The sequence below is a fragment of the Physcomitrium patens genome, chromosome 11 (assembly GCF_059467195.1).
Source record: "Physcomitrium patens ecotype Gransden chromosome 11, ASM5946719v1, whole genome shotgun sequence".
Taxonomy (NCBI): domain Eukaryota; kingdom Viridiplantae; phylum Streptophyta; class Bryopsida; order Funariales; family Funariaceae; genus Physcomitrium; species Physcomitrium patens.
In genome coordinates this window covers 15,161,584-15,180,270 of record NC_143420.1, presented here as the reverse complement: position 1 = coordinate 15,180,270, position 18,687 = coordinate 15,161,584, and the positions used below count along the sequence as shown (strand labels likewise).

Sequence of the window (18,687 nt, the reverse complement as noted above, 5' to 3'; positions counted from 1 at the left end):
ATGAATTTGAGAATTGAAAATAAATAACTCTATTAGGAAACTTAAACTCTATGCATTTTAAAATTTCATAAATATATATATATACATATATATATAGAACTATAATTTTTGTATTTTAAAAATATATTAACCTAAAAATATGATAAAATAACAAAAAAAAAATAAAAAAAAAATACTAAATCATCATATAATTTTGCTTTAAGTTGTGAAAATTTGATTCAATATTTTCTTGGTATCATATATTTGAAATAATGATGAAAATGAACCTAATTAGAAGATTTACTTTACATTTAAAAAATAAACACATTTTTTACTTTAAACATATTATTCTAAGTATATGATAAGCTTGATTATTATTTATTTTGTTTTATTTTTAGAACCTTATCTTTTAATGCAAATATTTATGTATAGGACCAAATCTACATAACAAAGAACTTCTTTCTTTCTTTTAATATTCTATTTTTTAAATCTAATTCACTAAATAATTTGTATTGGTCAAAATAAGATGAAATTCAAGTAATACTTTAAAATTGATATATCTAATTAGAGCTATAGGGTTTGGAAGGATGTATTAATTAAATACAACAAATCCATGCAACAAAGTAATCTTTGCTCTAACATATCAGATTAGACGACAAAAGAAAAATTGTAAAATATGTTATGGATGAAGTAGAAGCGTTTGGAAAATCTCTCTAAAACCAACTTACTACTATATTCTTTTACTTTCTTTTTTTAAAAAAGTAAATGATATCAAGATTTCTTAGTAAATTTTTAATTGTTCTATACTACAAAAAAGAATAAAAATCTTTTGGATCTTCTATATGTCCAACATTAAGAAGTTTGTATTTCATATAAGTAACCAATTATGCTACCAAATGAATTAAAACAAATAATAGAAGTTGTAAAGCAACATACAATAAATTTTGTTCCTTGATTGAAGATAAAATTTATTTAATTTAAATTAGTTAATTGAAAAAAATAGTTTATCAAATTTAAATACAAGATTATGAACATCTTTGAAAAATTGGTTTGTATTAAAGTGGCACATATCAAACAATAAATTTCATTTTTTTCCTTAAAAACTTAAAAACATTAATTCTTGTCCTAAAAACTTTAAAGCATCAATTTGCAACCTGTTGGGCAGCCTAATTTTAGAAGTTATAAAATAAGAAATTAAATGGTTATTGACAAATCTAGCTAAACAAAAATTTGTAAAACCAAACAATATCAGTTGTATCAATAGACAAGTTATAAAATTATTTCTTTTCTTTCTTTGGAAGTTTAATTTATGTAGGGATAAATTACAAACAAATAAATGGTTCCACAACACATTTGGTAAATCTTATTCAACAACACAATTTTATTTATTGTCTTAGAAATGGTTGACCTAATACAATTATAATTAACTTGAATAGATTGATGTAAGTACTCTTAAATTTGAATAACTTGAATGGTAACAAGAATGATTATAATAAAATTTATACAATATTTTGAAGCATGATATAACAAATTTGAAACTTGGGTATTACAGCAATGAACATAATGACCAAAGTGTTGTGAATTCATCATTACGATGGCAATCATGTTTACTTTTTCAATTTAGTGTTGATTTTTGGAGTTAATGATTTTACTTGTCTCTAAAAATAAACTTAGCTATTTACTTTTAATTTGACAAACAAATGATGGGTTTATTTTTTCTTTAAAAACACCATGTTTAAGTATTGTTAAATTTACAGAATGTGCACGCTAGTATGAAAAATAAAGGATTTTAAGAATCATTCTAATAAATGTATATGTGTAACAACAAATTCACAGAGAACAGAAATATGAATAGGAAAATAAATAGTAAAAAAAGAACCAAAACGAAAAGCTTGGAAAAGCAACTTCCAATTCAAAGTCACCTCAACAATTTTAAACACGGAACCCAATTTGACTTCGTACAATAACAGAGCCATATTCCAATTCTGTTAAATTTTAATCTCCTTTCTGCAGAGGAAAGAAACTACTCACATGAAATGGCTATAATTTTCAATTGAATCAAGTTCAAATGAACCATACAAACATGATTCTCACATAATCAAATTTGAATCCCGAAAACTTCTATACTAAAGGATAAGAGATACACCTCAATAAAGAGTGAAAACCAACTTCCATGTAATTTAAATAGATAAAAGTACAATCGCAAACTAGCTCATACAACCTGTACAATCATAAATGTCTAACTACTTTTCTACTTACAGAATCGCTTCAAATATTGTTTTAAAATTTTACCAAGCTGAACTAAACCTCTTGCTTTTATAGGCACTACCTCCGGAAACACAATGTTGACAAGCTGAAAACATGTCTCTAAGATATACGAATTCCCACTCACAAAGAATGATATAAAGTCATATGTTCAAATCATGTTGAAATAGATACTGCTCCTACGTGTTTCAAAATATGTTTCAACAATTACTAGTTTCAAACAATCAACTCAGCAACAACACAATTGGGAATGTGCTTCATATCCCTCCATGATCAGATGAGAGCGATACGCAAATGAGGAAGGGCTAAACCACCGAATTCACACCACGTCAAGCAAATTAAGAGCGACTGTGAAAGGGGGAGTGAAATGGATACGCCGCATCATCCTCCGCGTTTGTTAGGACGTCGGTGTTGTAGGGTACAAAACCTCGGCCACCAAACAAAGGTCGCATATAGCCATCATCAAAGGATCTCCATCCATCGTGAATGATGTTACTGGGAGCAGACAGAAGCACAGCCAACGAGCTTCTTCGTGGGCCGGGATGGGGGCTCCCAGTTTGCTGGCTGGATCCCAACAGTAGAGGAACATGGAAATCAGCAAAAGCGAAATCCTTGGGGGTGTTTGGCTCAGATTCGCCTAATTCTGATCTTGAAGTCGGAAGGAGCACCCAGTGCATCAATGGCTTTGTGGCCGTCCCGAAGACCTGGAACAAAACTAATAGTGAGTAATTACATCATCAGACAGGATATGAGAAAAGCGCTGCACGAAAACTTCTCAAAAATGCAAATTAAAGCAGTTTTAAAACGCTGCTGTACTTGAAGTGAAACATAGTAGCTATTATCCCGGTGTTTCAAAACCACACTTCAAGGTCCATGTAATCCTTAGGTTCACACTATTTTAGTGTTGTGCATAAAAGCTAAATGTCTTCAATGTGCGATTTGGTATGAATAGAAACAGCATAAGGTATATCCGCTGAAAGAGCCATGAGTTAAAGCATGTGTTACCGTCAGGCTAAACAGAACAATGCCGATTGTGATGGTGATGGCTGCCGCATACTCTGGACTCTTTGCATCTCCAGAACTCGTAAACTGTTAAAGGAGTACATCACAAAACAGAACTCCAGATATTAGCATAAGAGCAATAAAATCATCGTGAAAGCATTTTGTCCAAGAGAATCTGACGTTTCTGCGATTATAAACACACTAAGAGTATCAAGTTACAGTTAACACAAGCTTCAAGTGCGGGACTCGCATGTAGGGCACCGCTTGCTACCAAAGAATTAAAGAAATACGAACCTGATTAAATGCCAAGGCAATGGACACTGCTCCTCTCATCAATCCAGCCCACCAGATCATAATCTGTAGAATGGCGGTCCACAAATAGATAAACTCAGCACTTTCAGGTAGCCAAATTACACCATAGAGAAATGCAATAAGCTTGGTTTGAACATGAGCAACTACAGCATCGACGGTACCGACAAACAAAGTCACTGCACTAGACAAGTCACGATGAGGTCCAGCATAAGGCGAAAACCTAGTCGGAAAAATCTTAACACATTACATTGTACGAAGAGGAAATTACCTGCTGTCGGAAAGTTATCTTCGTATCACTGCTCTTGCGCATATAGTTGGAGAGTGCAGACAGCGGGAACACAAAAGCAGCTCGACCGACCAAGATTAAAACTATGAGAGTCATAAAGAGGCCGAAGTAATTTCCTGCACTGAATGTCCAAAATAAAATGAGGAAGTGATTAGCAAAATCTCGAAAAACGAAAAAACATACAAAACCGACAAAAATAACGAATAGAATATTAAGTGAACCAAAACCAGTAGATAAAAGCCAAAGAAATCGGCTCACGTTATTTGAACCATATTCCATTTATCCACGTCCAACGCATCCATTCCCACGTATAAGAAGATGAACGTCTCTGCAATAAAAGACATGGTTGCAAATCCATGCCTGTCGGTACCCCCAGCACTGAGTCAGTACCACGACTTCCAAAAATGCAAGAAGGATCTTTAACCAAATTACACAACTAATACTAACTGTTTTAAGATGGCCTTGTTTGTCTAAGTCAAATTATCAGTGGCAAATAAATCTGATATGCCGTGACCATGGATGAAATTACATAACTACTCAGATGCTTCGTGCGCAAATAGACTAAATCTTGAGCTGCTTGTACGTGGCCTATTCAACAGATAAAAATTCTGTTAGATGAAAAGGACATCCCAACTGAAAGAAGAGATGCCTACTTGGTAGTTACTCGTGAGCTTTCAGTGACGTTATGCCAGGTGTAGTGTGACATTACAATGCCACAAAAGAAGACGGTAAGAATTCCACTCAGGTAGAAAAGCTGCATGCAATACACAGAAAACACGAAATGAGTTCATCGTGCAGGGAATAAAATAATAGACATCAGCGACTAAATTTCAACAACGCTGCTGAAATAGAATTGAAATTAAAAAGAAACTAATAGACTCTTTAATCCAAACAATGCATATAGTCGAGAGAGAGAGAGAGGAAGGGGGACCTCGGCCAAGATGTATGACAGATAAGCCATGATTGTCATTAGTGCAATTTCACGGTCGGTAGAATGCCTGCAGCAAAATGCACCGGTAGTCTTTGATCAAATAAACAGGTAACAAGGTGAAGACCTTAGACTAGTTCTGCTCTAGTAAGAACTTTAGGGCACATATCAGAGAGGTACTAAGGTTGTCAAATTCAGCTAAAGACGACTACCCAAGAACAGCAGAGACCTTGCAAGATAAAGAGTCTTGATAATGTAAGCACTTAATAATCCAATCTGCGAAAAAACAACAAAGGGACACTTGTCAGGAATTTAAAGATTTCAGGGAACAGATTAACTGGCTACGTATCTAACAAAGTATCAACTTAATAGACGGCAAACGACATGGGTACATCGACCTGTGTCAAAACTACATCCCGGCGAACAACATTCAATGCTGTTGCCCCCCAACAGGTCGAAATTAACCACTATTGAACTGGGAATCAACCCAATTGAGTCATTTACGGACAGCTCAAGCTTTGGGATGATGTTTCTCATTCAGAAATCGCCAATCGACATTTAACACGCATAATCAAATCAGGAACGCAGAATGTGCGACATAATCAATAAAGAAATATACACTCACCGCAACACCCAGGACAGTACTGGAGAAGAAGAGCTGCAAGAAGCTTCCACAAATTTGAAGCACCTCCATACCCGTGAAATGTTTCAAAGCTAATTTCTGCACAGCCCGGAATAAGACTACCGAGGTAGCATCGTTCACAACTCCTTCTCCGAACACAAGACTATACAGCAGAGGTGAATCGTCTTGATTAAGAACCTGCATGAAAAAATAAGACGTCAACAAGGCCAGCTCAACACCTCATAGCTACCAAGAAATCAGAAGAATACTTATTTGTAAATTTCTGCAATGCAATACCTCCATCAATTCATGAAAAATTGGCGACTCCTCAATCACTTTCTAACAGATATCCATGAACTTCGCAAAGAACAGCTCCAATGAGGGTGATAAAGAAAGCAACCCACTTGCAGGACGCAAACTGAGTCCGTTGCAGAGAAAATGGTCCCAAGAGCTGCAATAGTAACATTAGTCGAATCAGTCCTCGTGATGTAAGGTGAAGGAAGGCTCAGAAAACATTTTTGTGCAGCAAGACTTCAAGAGAGTCTGATTAGCAAGGAAGATGTTCATACCAAGGTAATCGCCGATCACCAGTTTCTCCAGTCCTAACTTCGGAAACATGAACTTGCAACCTGCACACGAAAAGGAAGATTGATTTCAATACACCATGACTCGGACTGTTCTCCTTGCCGTTTACATGACCTACCAAAGCATGGCATATGCATGACTGCCCAACGAATGCCGCAACTGACACAACAAACGCAAATCGGATGCAAACAAAACAGACAACAAAATCAGATTTCTACCGAACGTAGACACATTATAAAATCCATGCAGAACACAGCTGCCTCCAAATTGAGCATGCATGAGCAAAGCCTCCTTCCAAAAACTCTTGTAAAGGGTAAACCTCGCTCAACTTATGCTACAGAGGTATTAACTACCTACCCGCTGTAATAATAGCAACAGAGATAAAAACTCCAATTACTCCAAAAAGCATAATGGCAACAAAGTTCCGGAAGAACGACTTCTTCTTGACCTGGAAACTGTACACGCAATCACGTGTTCAGCAGTAGAACATGGGGAGGGAATAATAGCGTCATCCTATATATGCAGACACACACACACACACCGCAAGAAACCTAGTCATTGAAAACATGTACTACTCAAGAGAAGTTCGGTGAATTCAAAGGCAAATCTGAACTCCGACGGGGCAAAACGTACCCAGCATTGAAAATAATAGGAGGTAGTAAATATATAAAAAACAGCTCCTCATTAAATTGAAGAACGTGAGAGCTCGCTCCACTGCTTGTGACCAGCACAACGATCCCTGTACAGAAACCCTGCAGCATTGATGAATACTTGTTTAAATAGAAAACGACAAGTGTCTTCTTTGGTCCTACCAAGTTATCTACACCTTGGGAACAAAGAACCGAAGAATGCAGGTAAAGTCATCGATAGCAACAAAAGCATCTCTTACATCAAAGTTCCAAGCGCACGACAAGCCTTTCAAAACTGAAATCCTCCCTGAGAAGAATCTACAAAGAATTCTAATGCACATCAAAACAAAACTCAATTGCATATACAGGCAGCAAAAACCTTTTCAGATAATAAAAATGGAGAGGCAGACTATGATAGTCCTTAATATCACTTCGCCGGGTACAAATGGAAAACGCCTGATCAGTTGAAAAGCATGTGATGAAGCGATGTCTTTCTCATAGCAAGTACTACTGCTGAATTTAAGCTCTGAAATGAAGTACGAGCAGTTTAAGGAGAAGCACTAAGCGCTTGATGAGCACCTCATTCGATAAGGAAACCCTTCTCTACAAAAGGCTAATTTCATGATCAGCGACAACAGGCGTTTCTGTGGGAAATATATTACTGCGGAGAACTAGAGAAAGACTGTAGAATATGAGTGGTGTAGAGAGGACAGCTGAAAGGGCCGGATAATGCAGATTTACGATTCAATCATCCCACATGTCCATGAATACTACAGAACCTGAAGGTGATTACTTGATGTATATAAAAGTATTAACCTTTACAGGTTACCGCCGGTGAAGAAAAAATTGCGTCGCAGACGTGATCATAAACCACTCGATGGAGGGCCTTTAGACGTTCGCTAGTTTCTATGCTATTTCGTGATTTAGGGCAGAAAATGCAATCGTAGTTCGGGTGCGAATCATAATAGCTGAACATATGATTACCGAAATAGATTTCCACACTTCGATATAACCTACCTCGGAAGGATAGTACAATGAAGGCTGCAAGCTCAACAATAAGCTCAACAGATCAACAGAATTGGCATCCACATCTTGCTAGTAATCTTACAAGAAAGATGGCGGTGACTGATTCGCTGATATACTGAAACTCCTCCATCATGTGACCCAGCACAATGCAAGCGCAGAGCAAGGTCACGAACAAGGAAACGGCGACCACAGCCATATGGTTTCCGGAGTCGACTATCCCAACTGCTGCCATAATAGAGTGCAGGGAGCCCACGGGGAGCGCCCTCATCGCCATATTGCTCCAATTGCGTTTCAGAGTCTTGCAAATTACAGGGTGAAGAGACAACCCGTCTCAAACGAAAATAAGAGAGTAACAGACGACTCCTCCACTTCCACACATTTGACTCCCCTGCTCAAGGAAGTCCTTTATGTTAGTCATTGTTACCAGTAAGAGGGTAAGTATAGAAATATAAGGAATTGCCATGCCATAAGCATACGGACACATACGCGACACTTCCTTGGATGCTACAGAGCAACACACAGATTTAAAACTGCTAAATTGCAAAAAAAATCATACTCTCCGGTTAGGTTACAGAATACTAGCCAATTCGACATCAACAAAAAAACCGTTGAGGTATAATTCACGACATCTAAGAAACAACCCCTAACTCTCTAAGACGACTTACAACAAGATCGAACAAAACTGGACCTTCAACACACAACGTAAAAAAACATGCAACATCACAACCTCAACTAACTTTCACGACACAATCTACAATTGATGCAAAGCTTTGCTGCCTAATCGAAAGGAAGCACAACAGATTCTAACAGTAACACAAGAAGCGCTGCTACGCTCCTCACACCAGTCACCCCTTACAGAAACCAAAATCAAAACCATCAAACGAATTGGCACCATCGAATGATCTGAACGGCAAGAACGCGAAGAAAAAGCCTAGTTCCAAATTCAGAAAAAAAAAAAAAAAAAACAAAAACAAAAACAAAACAAAACAAAACAAACAAACAAACAAACAAACAAACAAACAAAATCGAAACCAATAATCACCGTCACAAACCTCCGATTGACCGCCAAGACAAAGATTCTCGCAGCGTCTCGTCGCAGAAACCTTGACTCACACCATCCTGCACACCCCCACGCGACCCCAAAATCCGGTCGTCACCAGATTTGAAATTCAAAAAGGGAGAGAGAGCGGGGCGAGTCCGGGAGATGGAATTCGACGTCGATATGTGTGAGGGGGACCTGGTCCGGGTCCTTGTCTCCGAATTTGAACCCAAGTGAGAGCTTGCTTTGGCACACAGCCAGCGCCGCAACGCAGCGTCACAATACGGCAGCAATAGAAACACTGGCCACTGCCTATTCTTCCCTTCCTTCCGCCCCTCCGCCGCCCCCATACCCGTGCCCCTATAGCCGTGCCTTGAACTCTTCGCCGACCCCCGCCTACCTGACCACCTCCCTGCCACGCAAGCGCTGCCGGACTACATGTAGTTGGACTTCCGAAGCACATCCCTCCCGTTCGTGAATGGACGCTGGCGATGTCGTGAAACGGACGTCGTCGAATGGATTTTCATCCGGTTAATGGGATGAAATAAAAATAGATGATATCCATTCGTGAAATAACTGCGTTCATCCGACAACGAACGGTGTCGATGAATGGATACTAAATATCTCACGCGCATAACTTGTCCTTTGTTTTTTTTATCAGAAAGTTAGATACAGTATCAATTCAAAAAAGTTGGTTGAAGAAGTTTTCTCATGTATGAATAATTTAATCATAAAGTTTCGTTTTATTTTTCTCATCTCTTTGGATTTGTATGGCAGATTTTAATAATATTCTTATCAATGTTATTATTTTGGCATAGGCAAAGCAAATTGGTATAATTTTTTAATATATTTTTCACTCCAAATCTATAATTTGGTCAAAAGTTGTACAACTACAAAATAAAACATTAGTTCGACTAAAGATAAATTATGTGTAAAAAATCCAAAAAGGATTTTAAAAAATATATGTGTGTAAAAATTTAAAACCAGAACTAATCAGCAATGGATATAATAACACACCCTTAGAATTTTAAACATTGTACCATTTAAAGAGTTTTCGAAAAAAATTAAGTTTCAAAAGTTATAATTACAAATTAGGAGAAAAATCCAGTAAAACCAAGAATAAAAATACTGCCCAAACAGGCCTTGATTTGAATGAGCAAAGATACCTTTCATAGATTTAGATCTTCACATTACTAACTTAATTCTCGCATACCAATAAGTATTTTTGGGAAAAAATTGTAACAAAAGCCCACATTCCACTCTATTATCAGTTCCTCACAACTTATCACCCATATCTACCTATTTTTGAGTCGATAATTTTCTCATTACAAACCAACTAATTCACGAAGCACCCTTTGAAAGTTTCAAATATTAAAAATGTGACGAATAGGCCCCAAAGCCGCGAACGGGATGAATGATCATCCATCGACTCACCAATACTTTGAATACGTAATTGTTCATCCGGAGAACTCATCATTCATCCGAAAACATATAATTCGTCCGGAATCTTATCATTCATATAATCGACGCATTCATCCGCCCCTTGGTCCCCTTTCCCCCCACTGAGACACAACCTCGATGGCGGCGACTCAGCTTAGATGGAGAGTCACGCTTGGTTCCAGTCAGAGCCCAACAATAGGAAAGTCCCTCTCAGTGGAGAAGCGGGCTGCCGCGTGAGGTGGGAGGCCGCGCGGGCGCGGGCGCCGGGAGCGCGAAGCAGTTGATGAGACCCGGAAAACAGTGTCGCGACAATTCCATGACATAGGGCTTTGTACTGTTGACTTGAATTCCTCACCCCGCTACCCCTCCTCCTCGTTTCCCTTCCGTCGCATGCGGAACGCCGTTGGGGAGGGGAGAGACCCTGCAACTGCAATGCGCGATGGCGGAGGGTATTCTTTTCAATTGTCGCGCCAAACTCAGGGTCTCTGGGGGCTCAGTCGGGGGCACTTTCGAGAGAATAATGGTGTAGCTTGAGCGCGCGTGTCCGAGACAGAGAGCTAGTAGTTATAAACTATTCAGTCGGGTTTTTGGCGGATCCGTTGTTGTCTAGTTGGAGCGAGCGCATTGAGATTGAGTTTCGGGTCAGAAGTATAATGTGATGGTTTCGGTGAAGATACGTTTGGAACGGGTGGATTGGTGACGCAGATCGGAGACGAGGAGGGAGAGGAAGAAGATGTAGTGGCTGTGGTGAGCTCGACGTCCGGGTTTGATCGATTAGGTGCGGAGAGGAGACTGCATTCACAGATGCATTATGCCTATGCTGTTTTACATGAGTCGGATCTATTCCTGCATGGACTCGTGTCGAAGCATCGTGTATGAGAAGGTTTACGACATTCAACAAGCCAAAGGGTTCAGGGTGTGAGGAGCGATAGTGGAGGTGGCGGTATGAGAAACTAATCCGGAAGGTTGTCCGAGTTTAGCGTCGTTGAGAGATCGGGGGAATGGTGAGGAGGTGGTAGTGAACGTTGGCATTTGGGACTAGAGTGCCATACTTAGGCTGAGGAACTTGAGGTTGAGAGATGCTGAACATCTAGTATCATGGTCGCGAAGCCCATGTCGCTGTTGTCGAAGAGTGTTGGTCATGGGGATCGGGTATTGCCAAGCAGGGACAGGGACGGGAGTATCGGCAACGGCGCGCGGGCGCCGTTGGTTAGGAAGACGCGGTCTTTGAAGGCCCGGAGTCCGGAGCGAGGAGAATCTGAACGAGCGCCGGGTAATTTGAGTAGCACCCCTACTCCGAGAATCCGTAACGTTACCCGTCACATTACGTTGGAACACCAGCAGTTGAGTAGGTTGAGAGATGCAGACACAGGGGAGAATGTGGGCCGCCATACTACGCTGGAATATTCACAGTTGAATCGGACGAAAGATGTGGAGGCAGGGGTGAAATTTGAGGGCCGCCAAACCATCTCAGAATTCTCACAGCTGAGTCGGAACCTTAAAGATGTGGATTCTTCAGGAGGGAAATTCGAGGCCCGGTATGTTTCTGCGGAACATCAATCACCGAGTCGGAACTCAAGAGACTCGAGAGAATCAGTGGATTCAACAGGGAACAGATTTGAGAGCCGGCATACTCATGCAGAACATCAGCAGTCGAATCGGAACTCAAGAGAATCCGTCGATTCAACACGAGGTAAAATCGAGGGGCGGCATATTCCTTTGGAACACCAGCATCCAAGTCGAGTCCTGAAGGTTATGGATTCAGCAGGAGAGAAATTCGAGGGCGAGGACACGGCGCCGAAGATCGTGAACACACCCTGGGAAGATGGGGTGCATGATCCCAGCCTGCATTCACGGATGATACTGAGCCTGGGCGGAGGCGTGCAAATGAAGTGGACGGCTACGCAGCACTTGGATCTGCAGCCGGCACAGCGGTCCGGCACCCCAGCTGCGCAGCCTCATTGTGCTGCGTTTCATCCCACATTGCCGTTGATTGCCGTAGCCGTGGGCAGGAATATCATAGGTGAGGTATCTTCCTCTTTGCAACAATGTCCTTTAGCCTAGAAATGCACAGGCTGACGTGCAAACTATGTTCCAACATTTGAGAGCGTATTGCGCATTTAAAGCATCCAGCACCGAAGTTACCTAGCGTTGGTTTCCTAATTAGGCTCCGAATTTATGTTAGCTGTAACTTGGGATACCCGCAGTCTCCTTGTTGAAGTTTGGATGTAAGCATGGATATGCTCGTCAATCGTACTGAATCACAAGATTTGACGTAGATTTGTAGACGTAGATTTTGCTGTTTAGATTCTGAGGGACACCCAATCAGTCATCTTGTTTGGATAGTCCTGAGACAGGCTATCGGGTCCGTTGCATTGAACACATAATGTCTTGTAATTCTGTGAGCGAAGCGAGCACGTGAACGTATCATGATTAAAAAAAACTAGATTCTCAGTTTCCTCTTAAAAACGGTTTTGAACACAACATAACACATTTCTTACTGCTGGAAGTGCAAACTCGGTTGAAAACGAATGCTTTTTTTTTGCAGAGTTTGATGCACTGACCGGAAGCAGGTTGTCAAGCATGAATATAGGGGCAGCGGTGGTGCGATTGGCTTACAGTCCCGCTGGAGGTCATGTCATTGTTGCAGTACTTGAGGTGAGCTCAACCATAACTGTTCTGCTTTTCTCACGCCTGGCTTGCAAGTCGGTGCAGGAATGCTTTCTAACTCTTCAGGATCGAGTTCGTGAGTTATTTTTTTAATTACAATGCTTGGAATGACTTCTGAAAGGCGTTCCGGTAAAATTGCTTTGGCGGTGTAGGATTGGACTATCAAATCATGGGACCTGGACACAGAACGAACTCACATACTCTACCCGTCAGCAGATAGAAAATCTGAGAATGCAAATGGAGGCTTTTCTGAAGTTCACATAGCACTTACACCTGTCAAACCTTGGTTGTTTTTCGTTGCTCATCGCCGATTGAGTGTTAGCGGTATGCTTTTCCGTGCACCAGAATTGCTCATACTTTTTGGTCATTGTGCCTGTAAAAGTTATTTCAATTAACTCATCGTTTTGGCTGTGAAGCTGATTTTTCTGGTGGTTTTGTATGGAGCAGTTGTTGGCATAGACATTGAAAACGTCAAGTCCCCTACCAAAGTGAAGATGGACTTGAAGAAGCCTATAACGCAGCTTGCTTGTCACCCTCGGCACCCAGTACTGGTATTTCTTTCTTCACGTGGACAATCCCAATTTTACGTTGGAATAAGCAAATTCAACCCAACCTTAAGTCAATTTGTACCTTTGTAGAATTGCTTCTTGATCTGCCAAACCCATCCAAAAGTGTCTACGCTTTGAAGTCTAACTTTATTGACAAACAGAACCGAAAACTGATTCTTTGGTTTAATTTTGCGTTTACAGTATGTGGCATACTCGGATGGGATAGTCCTAGCGTACAACATTCAAAATTTTGCTGTCTTATACACCTTGCAAAGTAAGTTTAGATATCTCTGTTGGGTATGCCTCACATCATCCGTGAGCTCGTCTTTACAGGAAGCCTCTAAGTCAATTATTTGTGATGAATTTGTACTTTCTGTCTAAGCTTTTGCAAGTCTTCTTCGGTTCACATCTATTTAATTTGATGAGTAGCGGAGTTTTTCACTTGACACGCGTCCCGGCCTCGATTGTTTCGCAAGCTCTGGCGAGTTCACTGGTATTGTATTGAGTTCCTTTCTTGGTCATGCAGTTGATCCTACCGTGAAGTTATCAGGAGCAGGAGCATTTGCATTCCATCCAACATTAGACTGGGTCTTTGTTGGTGAGCGAAGTGGATCTCTCTTGGCGTGGGATGTCTCAGCTCCAAGTCGGCCAAGTTTGATTGGCATGTAAGATATCCCTGAAGTTGATGTCTACCTCTCGAAATTCAACCTGCTCACTATTCTGTTCTGCAAGATTTATATCTCGAATTCTAACAGTTTTGGTTCACGAAAGTTCTTGACTAATCAGAGGTTTTCGAACCACTAATCCATTTGGGTGTTGGACAGCATCTCAACAGGCACAAGTCCTATCATTTCAGTCTCTTGGCTCTCAATGCTCAACATGGTGATTACGCTCAATAAGGAAGGAACGGTTCAAGCATGGCGTGCTCGGGTGGCCCCCAATCCAAGTAAACCGCACATGCGTGCTAACTTTTTGGAATCTGCAGGTAATTTCTGTCCATTTATAAAAGTTGGTATGGGTTTTCGCTGAAGTATGAATGCATGAATTAACATCTCTGATGTGGTGGAATACGATGCAGGAGTAGATCCTTTGGATATTACCACAATCCTGATCCAAGGTGGCGGGGGTACTATTTACCCGCTCCCTAGAATTATAGATCTTCTGGTTCACCCCAAGTTGAATCTTACGTCACTACTTTTTGCGGTAAATCTAAACTTCAAGTTACCTCAATGTAACTGTTTGCTGTTCTAGATAATCATGTGATCAAATTTCATGATCAAGAGATTTCTAGTTACATTTATGAACCTGTTTTGTTGATCTAGAGAATTAATCGAGTAGGTGCCCTGTGTAGAATGCTGCAGCTAACCCTGAGGAAACAAGGCGAAGAGGAGGTGATCGCGCATCACGCGAGTCTAGAAGACAACTTATCACGGTTCTCCAGGCTGCTCCAGCATCAATGATCTGCGTGTGCAAGCTTGCTGCCACAGAGCTCCAAAGTAATTTATTGGTGGAAGTGGCTGACTTTCGATTTCACCTGCACAAGGTGATTTTCATGTATTGTTTACATGTAGGATTGATGAGCGCATGTCGTCGTTTTTAATAAGTCGGGATTCTGAACTGTGCGGACCTACCATTCCTGGAGATGGCCTAATGCATTTGTATTATTCATCAACCTCTTTCTCAGTTTCCTCTACTATCTCGGAGCGGACGACTCAATCGCTTGGTCTTCGAGTCGCGAGACATAAACAAAGACCACATCAAGCTACCGCAAATGCCAGGCGGAGCAGAAGCATTTGAGCTTTGCATGAAATTCTGCTATGGAAAGCTGGCGGAGCTGACCCCGCACAACTTGGCTGCGCTCCGATGCGCAGCCGAGTATCTGGAGATGACGGAGAGTTTGGAGAAGGGAAATCTTGTCTCGAGGACTGAACAGTATCTAAGTTACGTCATCTTAGCATCGTGGAAAGACTCCATTACGGTGTTGCAGTCATGTCAGAGATTGCTCCCATGGGCTGAAGAGACGGAGCTTGTGAAACGGCTTAGTGAAAGTGTGGCATGGAAGGCTTACACCGATCAGCAAGGGATCAAGCATTCGTTCACGAGCACCTCCTATGTGCCGACGACGACGCAGCACGTCCCTCATGACTGGTGGGTAGAGGACGTGATTCAGCTAAATTTCAGTGCCTTTAGGAAAGTAATAAGCGCTATGACAGCCAAAGGTATGGCGTATACACTGGTGGGCTCGGCAATTGCACAGTATGGCACTCGATGGATTCCTGGAGTTGGAAAGAAAAACCGGAAGCATCATCAAGAGCCGAACAGGGACATTCCAGGACATCATCTGACTGGGAAGGAAATTGTACTTCGAGACGAACAGAATTATTGGCAGAGCCTGGACCAAGCCGAAAATCGAGCATTGGTGGAAGGCGTGGCGTCCATATTGCCGCCGCAGCAGGACGCCGTTTCCTGCAGCTTTTTGTTGAGGTTGCTGCGAGCAGCATGTGAGTTTGGCGCTCGTGCTCCCTGCCGAGAAGATCTAGAGAGACGTGTGGGTTTGCAGCTGGAGCATGCATCATTTAGCGATCTTCTCATTCCTTCTTCTCATCCAGCTAGTCTGACGATGTATGATCTCGATGTTGTCCAACGCATTCTCGAGCAATTCCTGCTCAAGGTCTGTTGCTATTCTTTGAACTCCACCCCCAAGTTTTAAGTCGTGTCCGTATCATGTCTAACGAATCGTTCACATTATGAGAAAATTCCGAACGAATCGCCCTGTTGATCAGATCATGTTCTACTTCAGGACCAGACTGGTGTGGCCAGTCCGAAGGCAAGCGTGAAGTATGACAAGCAACTTTCCATCTTCGAGAATGTCGTCAGTAAACCGCCGCCAACTCCGAATATAAGCAAAAGCAAAGTTGCTAAGCTTATGGACGCGTACCTCGCCGAAGTCGCAAGGGACGCGAACCTTCCACTGGCGAGATTTCAGAACTTCGCAGAGTCAGTGCCCCAATTCTCGCGGTCGACAGATGATGGATTGTATAGAGCGGTTGATACATATCTTAAGGCATGCCCTACTATTGCTCTACCTTTCACTGCTCTGATGGAAATACTGTGTTTTCATTGTCAACCTTGCTGGGCACTGCCAAGGTACATTGTGGCCTTAACGTCACAACAATATCAACTGTGGGCAGATGATGGTTGCGTAGAAATGCAGTCTACCAGAAGGTATAGGGTATGCTCTTCATTAACTTCTCCTTTTTCCGTGTTTGTACAGGCCCATCCCACCATGACAGAGCACGAGCGCAAGAAACTGTGTCGTGTGATGGATTGTCAGCGACTTTCCCTGGAAGCGTGTCTGCACGCTGCACAGAATGAACGTCTTCCTCTTCGGGTCGTTGTTCAGGTATAACTCCTTTTACTGCAGCGTTCTGATTATCTGATTTCTATTTAGAATCATGTAAGGCTAGCTGCTCTGCTTTCGATGCTGTCCACAATGCTGAGTGGCCCTGCGGTGTCGCCTCCAGGTATTGTTCAGTGAACAAATCAAGCTTCGTAACTCAATCACAGGAAACACTCCTAAGAAATCACACGATGGTAGCGGGCATCCTTCCATTTCAGATTTCCAGGTCGGGGAGAAAAGCATGGGTGGCAGGCTGTACGATTCAGATGCCGTAGATGGGCTTTCTCTTCACGAGAGCTGGCTCGCCGCTCGACAGGACATCAAGTACCTCAAACAAGACATGGAGAGGATGAAAGCCAAATACGCCGATCTCGAACACGGTTTCCTGCTCCAACAGGTGAGCACTCCGTCTACATCTTCTAATTTTGGCATCAGTTCTGAGACATTGCAACGAAACCCATACCGATACTCCCTGCACTGGTGGGATCATGCGCAGGTCGAAAGGAAGCCGAAACCAAAACCATCCTCTTCTTCGGCGTGGACATCAGGGTGGCGAAAGATGAGCAGCTCTCTGAAGCGTCCCAACCTGTTTCACTCTTCCAAACAGGAGTATGAGTATCATCACAAGGACGACGGATCCACCGCACCCACCAACCTAGAATTCGGCGATGGTACCCGCGAGTCCTCTTTTCCTTCCAGGTCCATTCCTGGTGCCGATCAGCGCAGGCGGTCACATTCGCTGACGTCGGTTCAAAGATGGAGGAACTCCATCTCATAACACCAGTTGACACCAGTAGCGTGCTTCTCTGCACAGAGCTGGTGGTCCTGCGGATTGATTGACTCACAAACAGACAGGCACACTGACAGACAGACGCAGTCTGACTGTCAACTTACAGACTCGACTGATCTGGTGGCTGCGAGTGCTCAGGTGTAGATCACAGTCTCGGCGAATTGTAGCAACTGGCGACGGCCAGACTTCGACTACAGTGCTACCACACCATTGACTGCAGCTGCTCGGCTCCGCGAGCTGCAACAATCCAAGAGTTCCTGTCGAGACAGTCGGGTTATTTCAGTGTATATTATTGAGTTTGGCTGGCAGACAGGGAAGCTGGCATGCTGCTGTATTGCAGGAACCGAATCGAAGTATCAGCACAAACATCCCCAGCAGCTTCCGGATGCCGCTTGCTGTGTACTCACCCTGATATAGTGATCGTCACTTTCCGGATCCATGGACAATAGTGAAGACAAACAGTTTCGGCGTTTTTCTCAGCTGGTGACTGTACTGGTGAGGTTGAAAGGAGCGAACTGGGAGGTCATTGCGCATAATAAACCAATCATGTAATGTGTTCTTGCATGATTCATTACTTTTTTATTTGATATTGCACGTGTCCGCTGATTTGGTTTGTACAATGTCAATGCTGTGCGGTGCAGTTTGCTACTTTGAACCACTGAAACCACTATGATTGAAATTTGGATTGGTTGGTGATGTGAGAGGAAACACTATTCTTTTGACTATAATATGAGGCTATAATAATTGGTGTGTGTAAGTCAGAAACATCTTACTACGCTTTAGTTGGATGTGAATATGATATTTCAAACGACTTTCAGTAATGAAAATTTTGATTCTTAGTAATGGATATCAAGAATAAATCTGGCGTAGTTTGAAAAAGAGTCAATGAATGGATATATCTGGAATAGTTGTCCCAACTCTTGCATATACTTCTTACCAAATATAGAAAGGTTTACAATTATACAAATCTTGCACAAATCACTCATGAAGAGAAGTAGTGTCGAATGCATATCCTAGAATATCCATAACACCAAATAGACTATGAAAGCTTCATGAATAAAACAAAGGAAAGTTTTATGAGTAAAATCTTGTGGAAACAATTGAGGACAAGCCTCACATTCACTACAATACCTTATTGAAAGTTAATTTTAGAAGGAATAACTTTT

The 18,687-nt window shown here is 41.8% G+C and overlaps 2 protein-coding genes across 2 annotated transcripts; one reads left to right on the top strand and one right to left on the bottom strand.

Annotated features, from left to right (window-relative positions):
* Positions 1-2,132: 2,132 nt before the first annotated feature.
* LOC112288839 (sodium/hydrogen exchanger 1) lies at positions 2,133-9,023 on the bottom strand. Its single transcript, XM_073537067.2, has 15 exons — positions 8,687-9,023; positions 7,717-8,022; positions 6,613-6,718; positions 6,337-6,434; positions 5,964-6,023; positions 5,799-5,845; positions 5,398-5,592; positions 5,002-5,048; positions 4,776-4,842; positions 4,498-4,598; positions 4,103-4,204; positions 3,827-3,965; positions 3,541-3,603; positions 3,250-3,333; positions 2,133-2,948 (listed from the first exon to the last, which is right to left on the bottom strand). Exons 1-15 carry the CDS (start codon positions 9,021-9,023, stop codon positions 2,583-2,585), a joined length of 2,118 nt encoding a protein of 705 aa, XP_073393168.1. The 3' UTR covers positions 2,133-2,582.
* A 1,468-nt stretch (positions 9,024-10,491) lies between these two features.
* Positions 10,492-18,108, top strand: LOC112288246 (uncharacterized). The gene is made up of 14 exons (XM_024532250.3): positions 10,492-12,136; positions 12,662-12,771; positions 12,936-13,107; positions 13,231-13,334; positions 13,533-13,605; positions 13,858-13,996; positions 14,156-14,316; positions 14,410-14,534; positions 14,683-14,874; positions 15,016-16,002; positions 16,132-16,395; positions 16,606-16,734; positions 16,856-17,128; positions 17,228-18,108. The coding sequence occupies exons 1-14, from the start codon at positions 11,212-11,214 to the stop codon at positions 17,507-17,509; spliced, it is 3,936 nt and encodes a 1,311-aa protein (XP_024388018.1). The 5' UTR covers positions 10,492-11,211; the 3' UTR covers positions 17,510-18,108.
* The last annotated feature ends 579 nt before the right edge of the window (positions 18,109-18,687 follow it).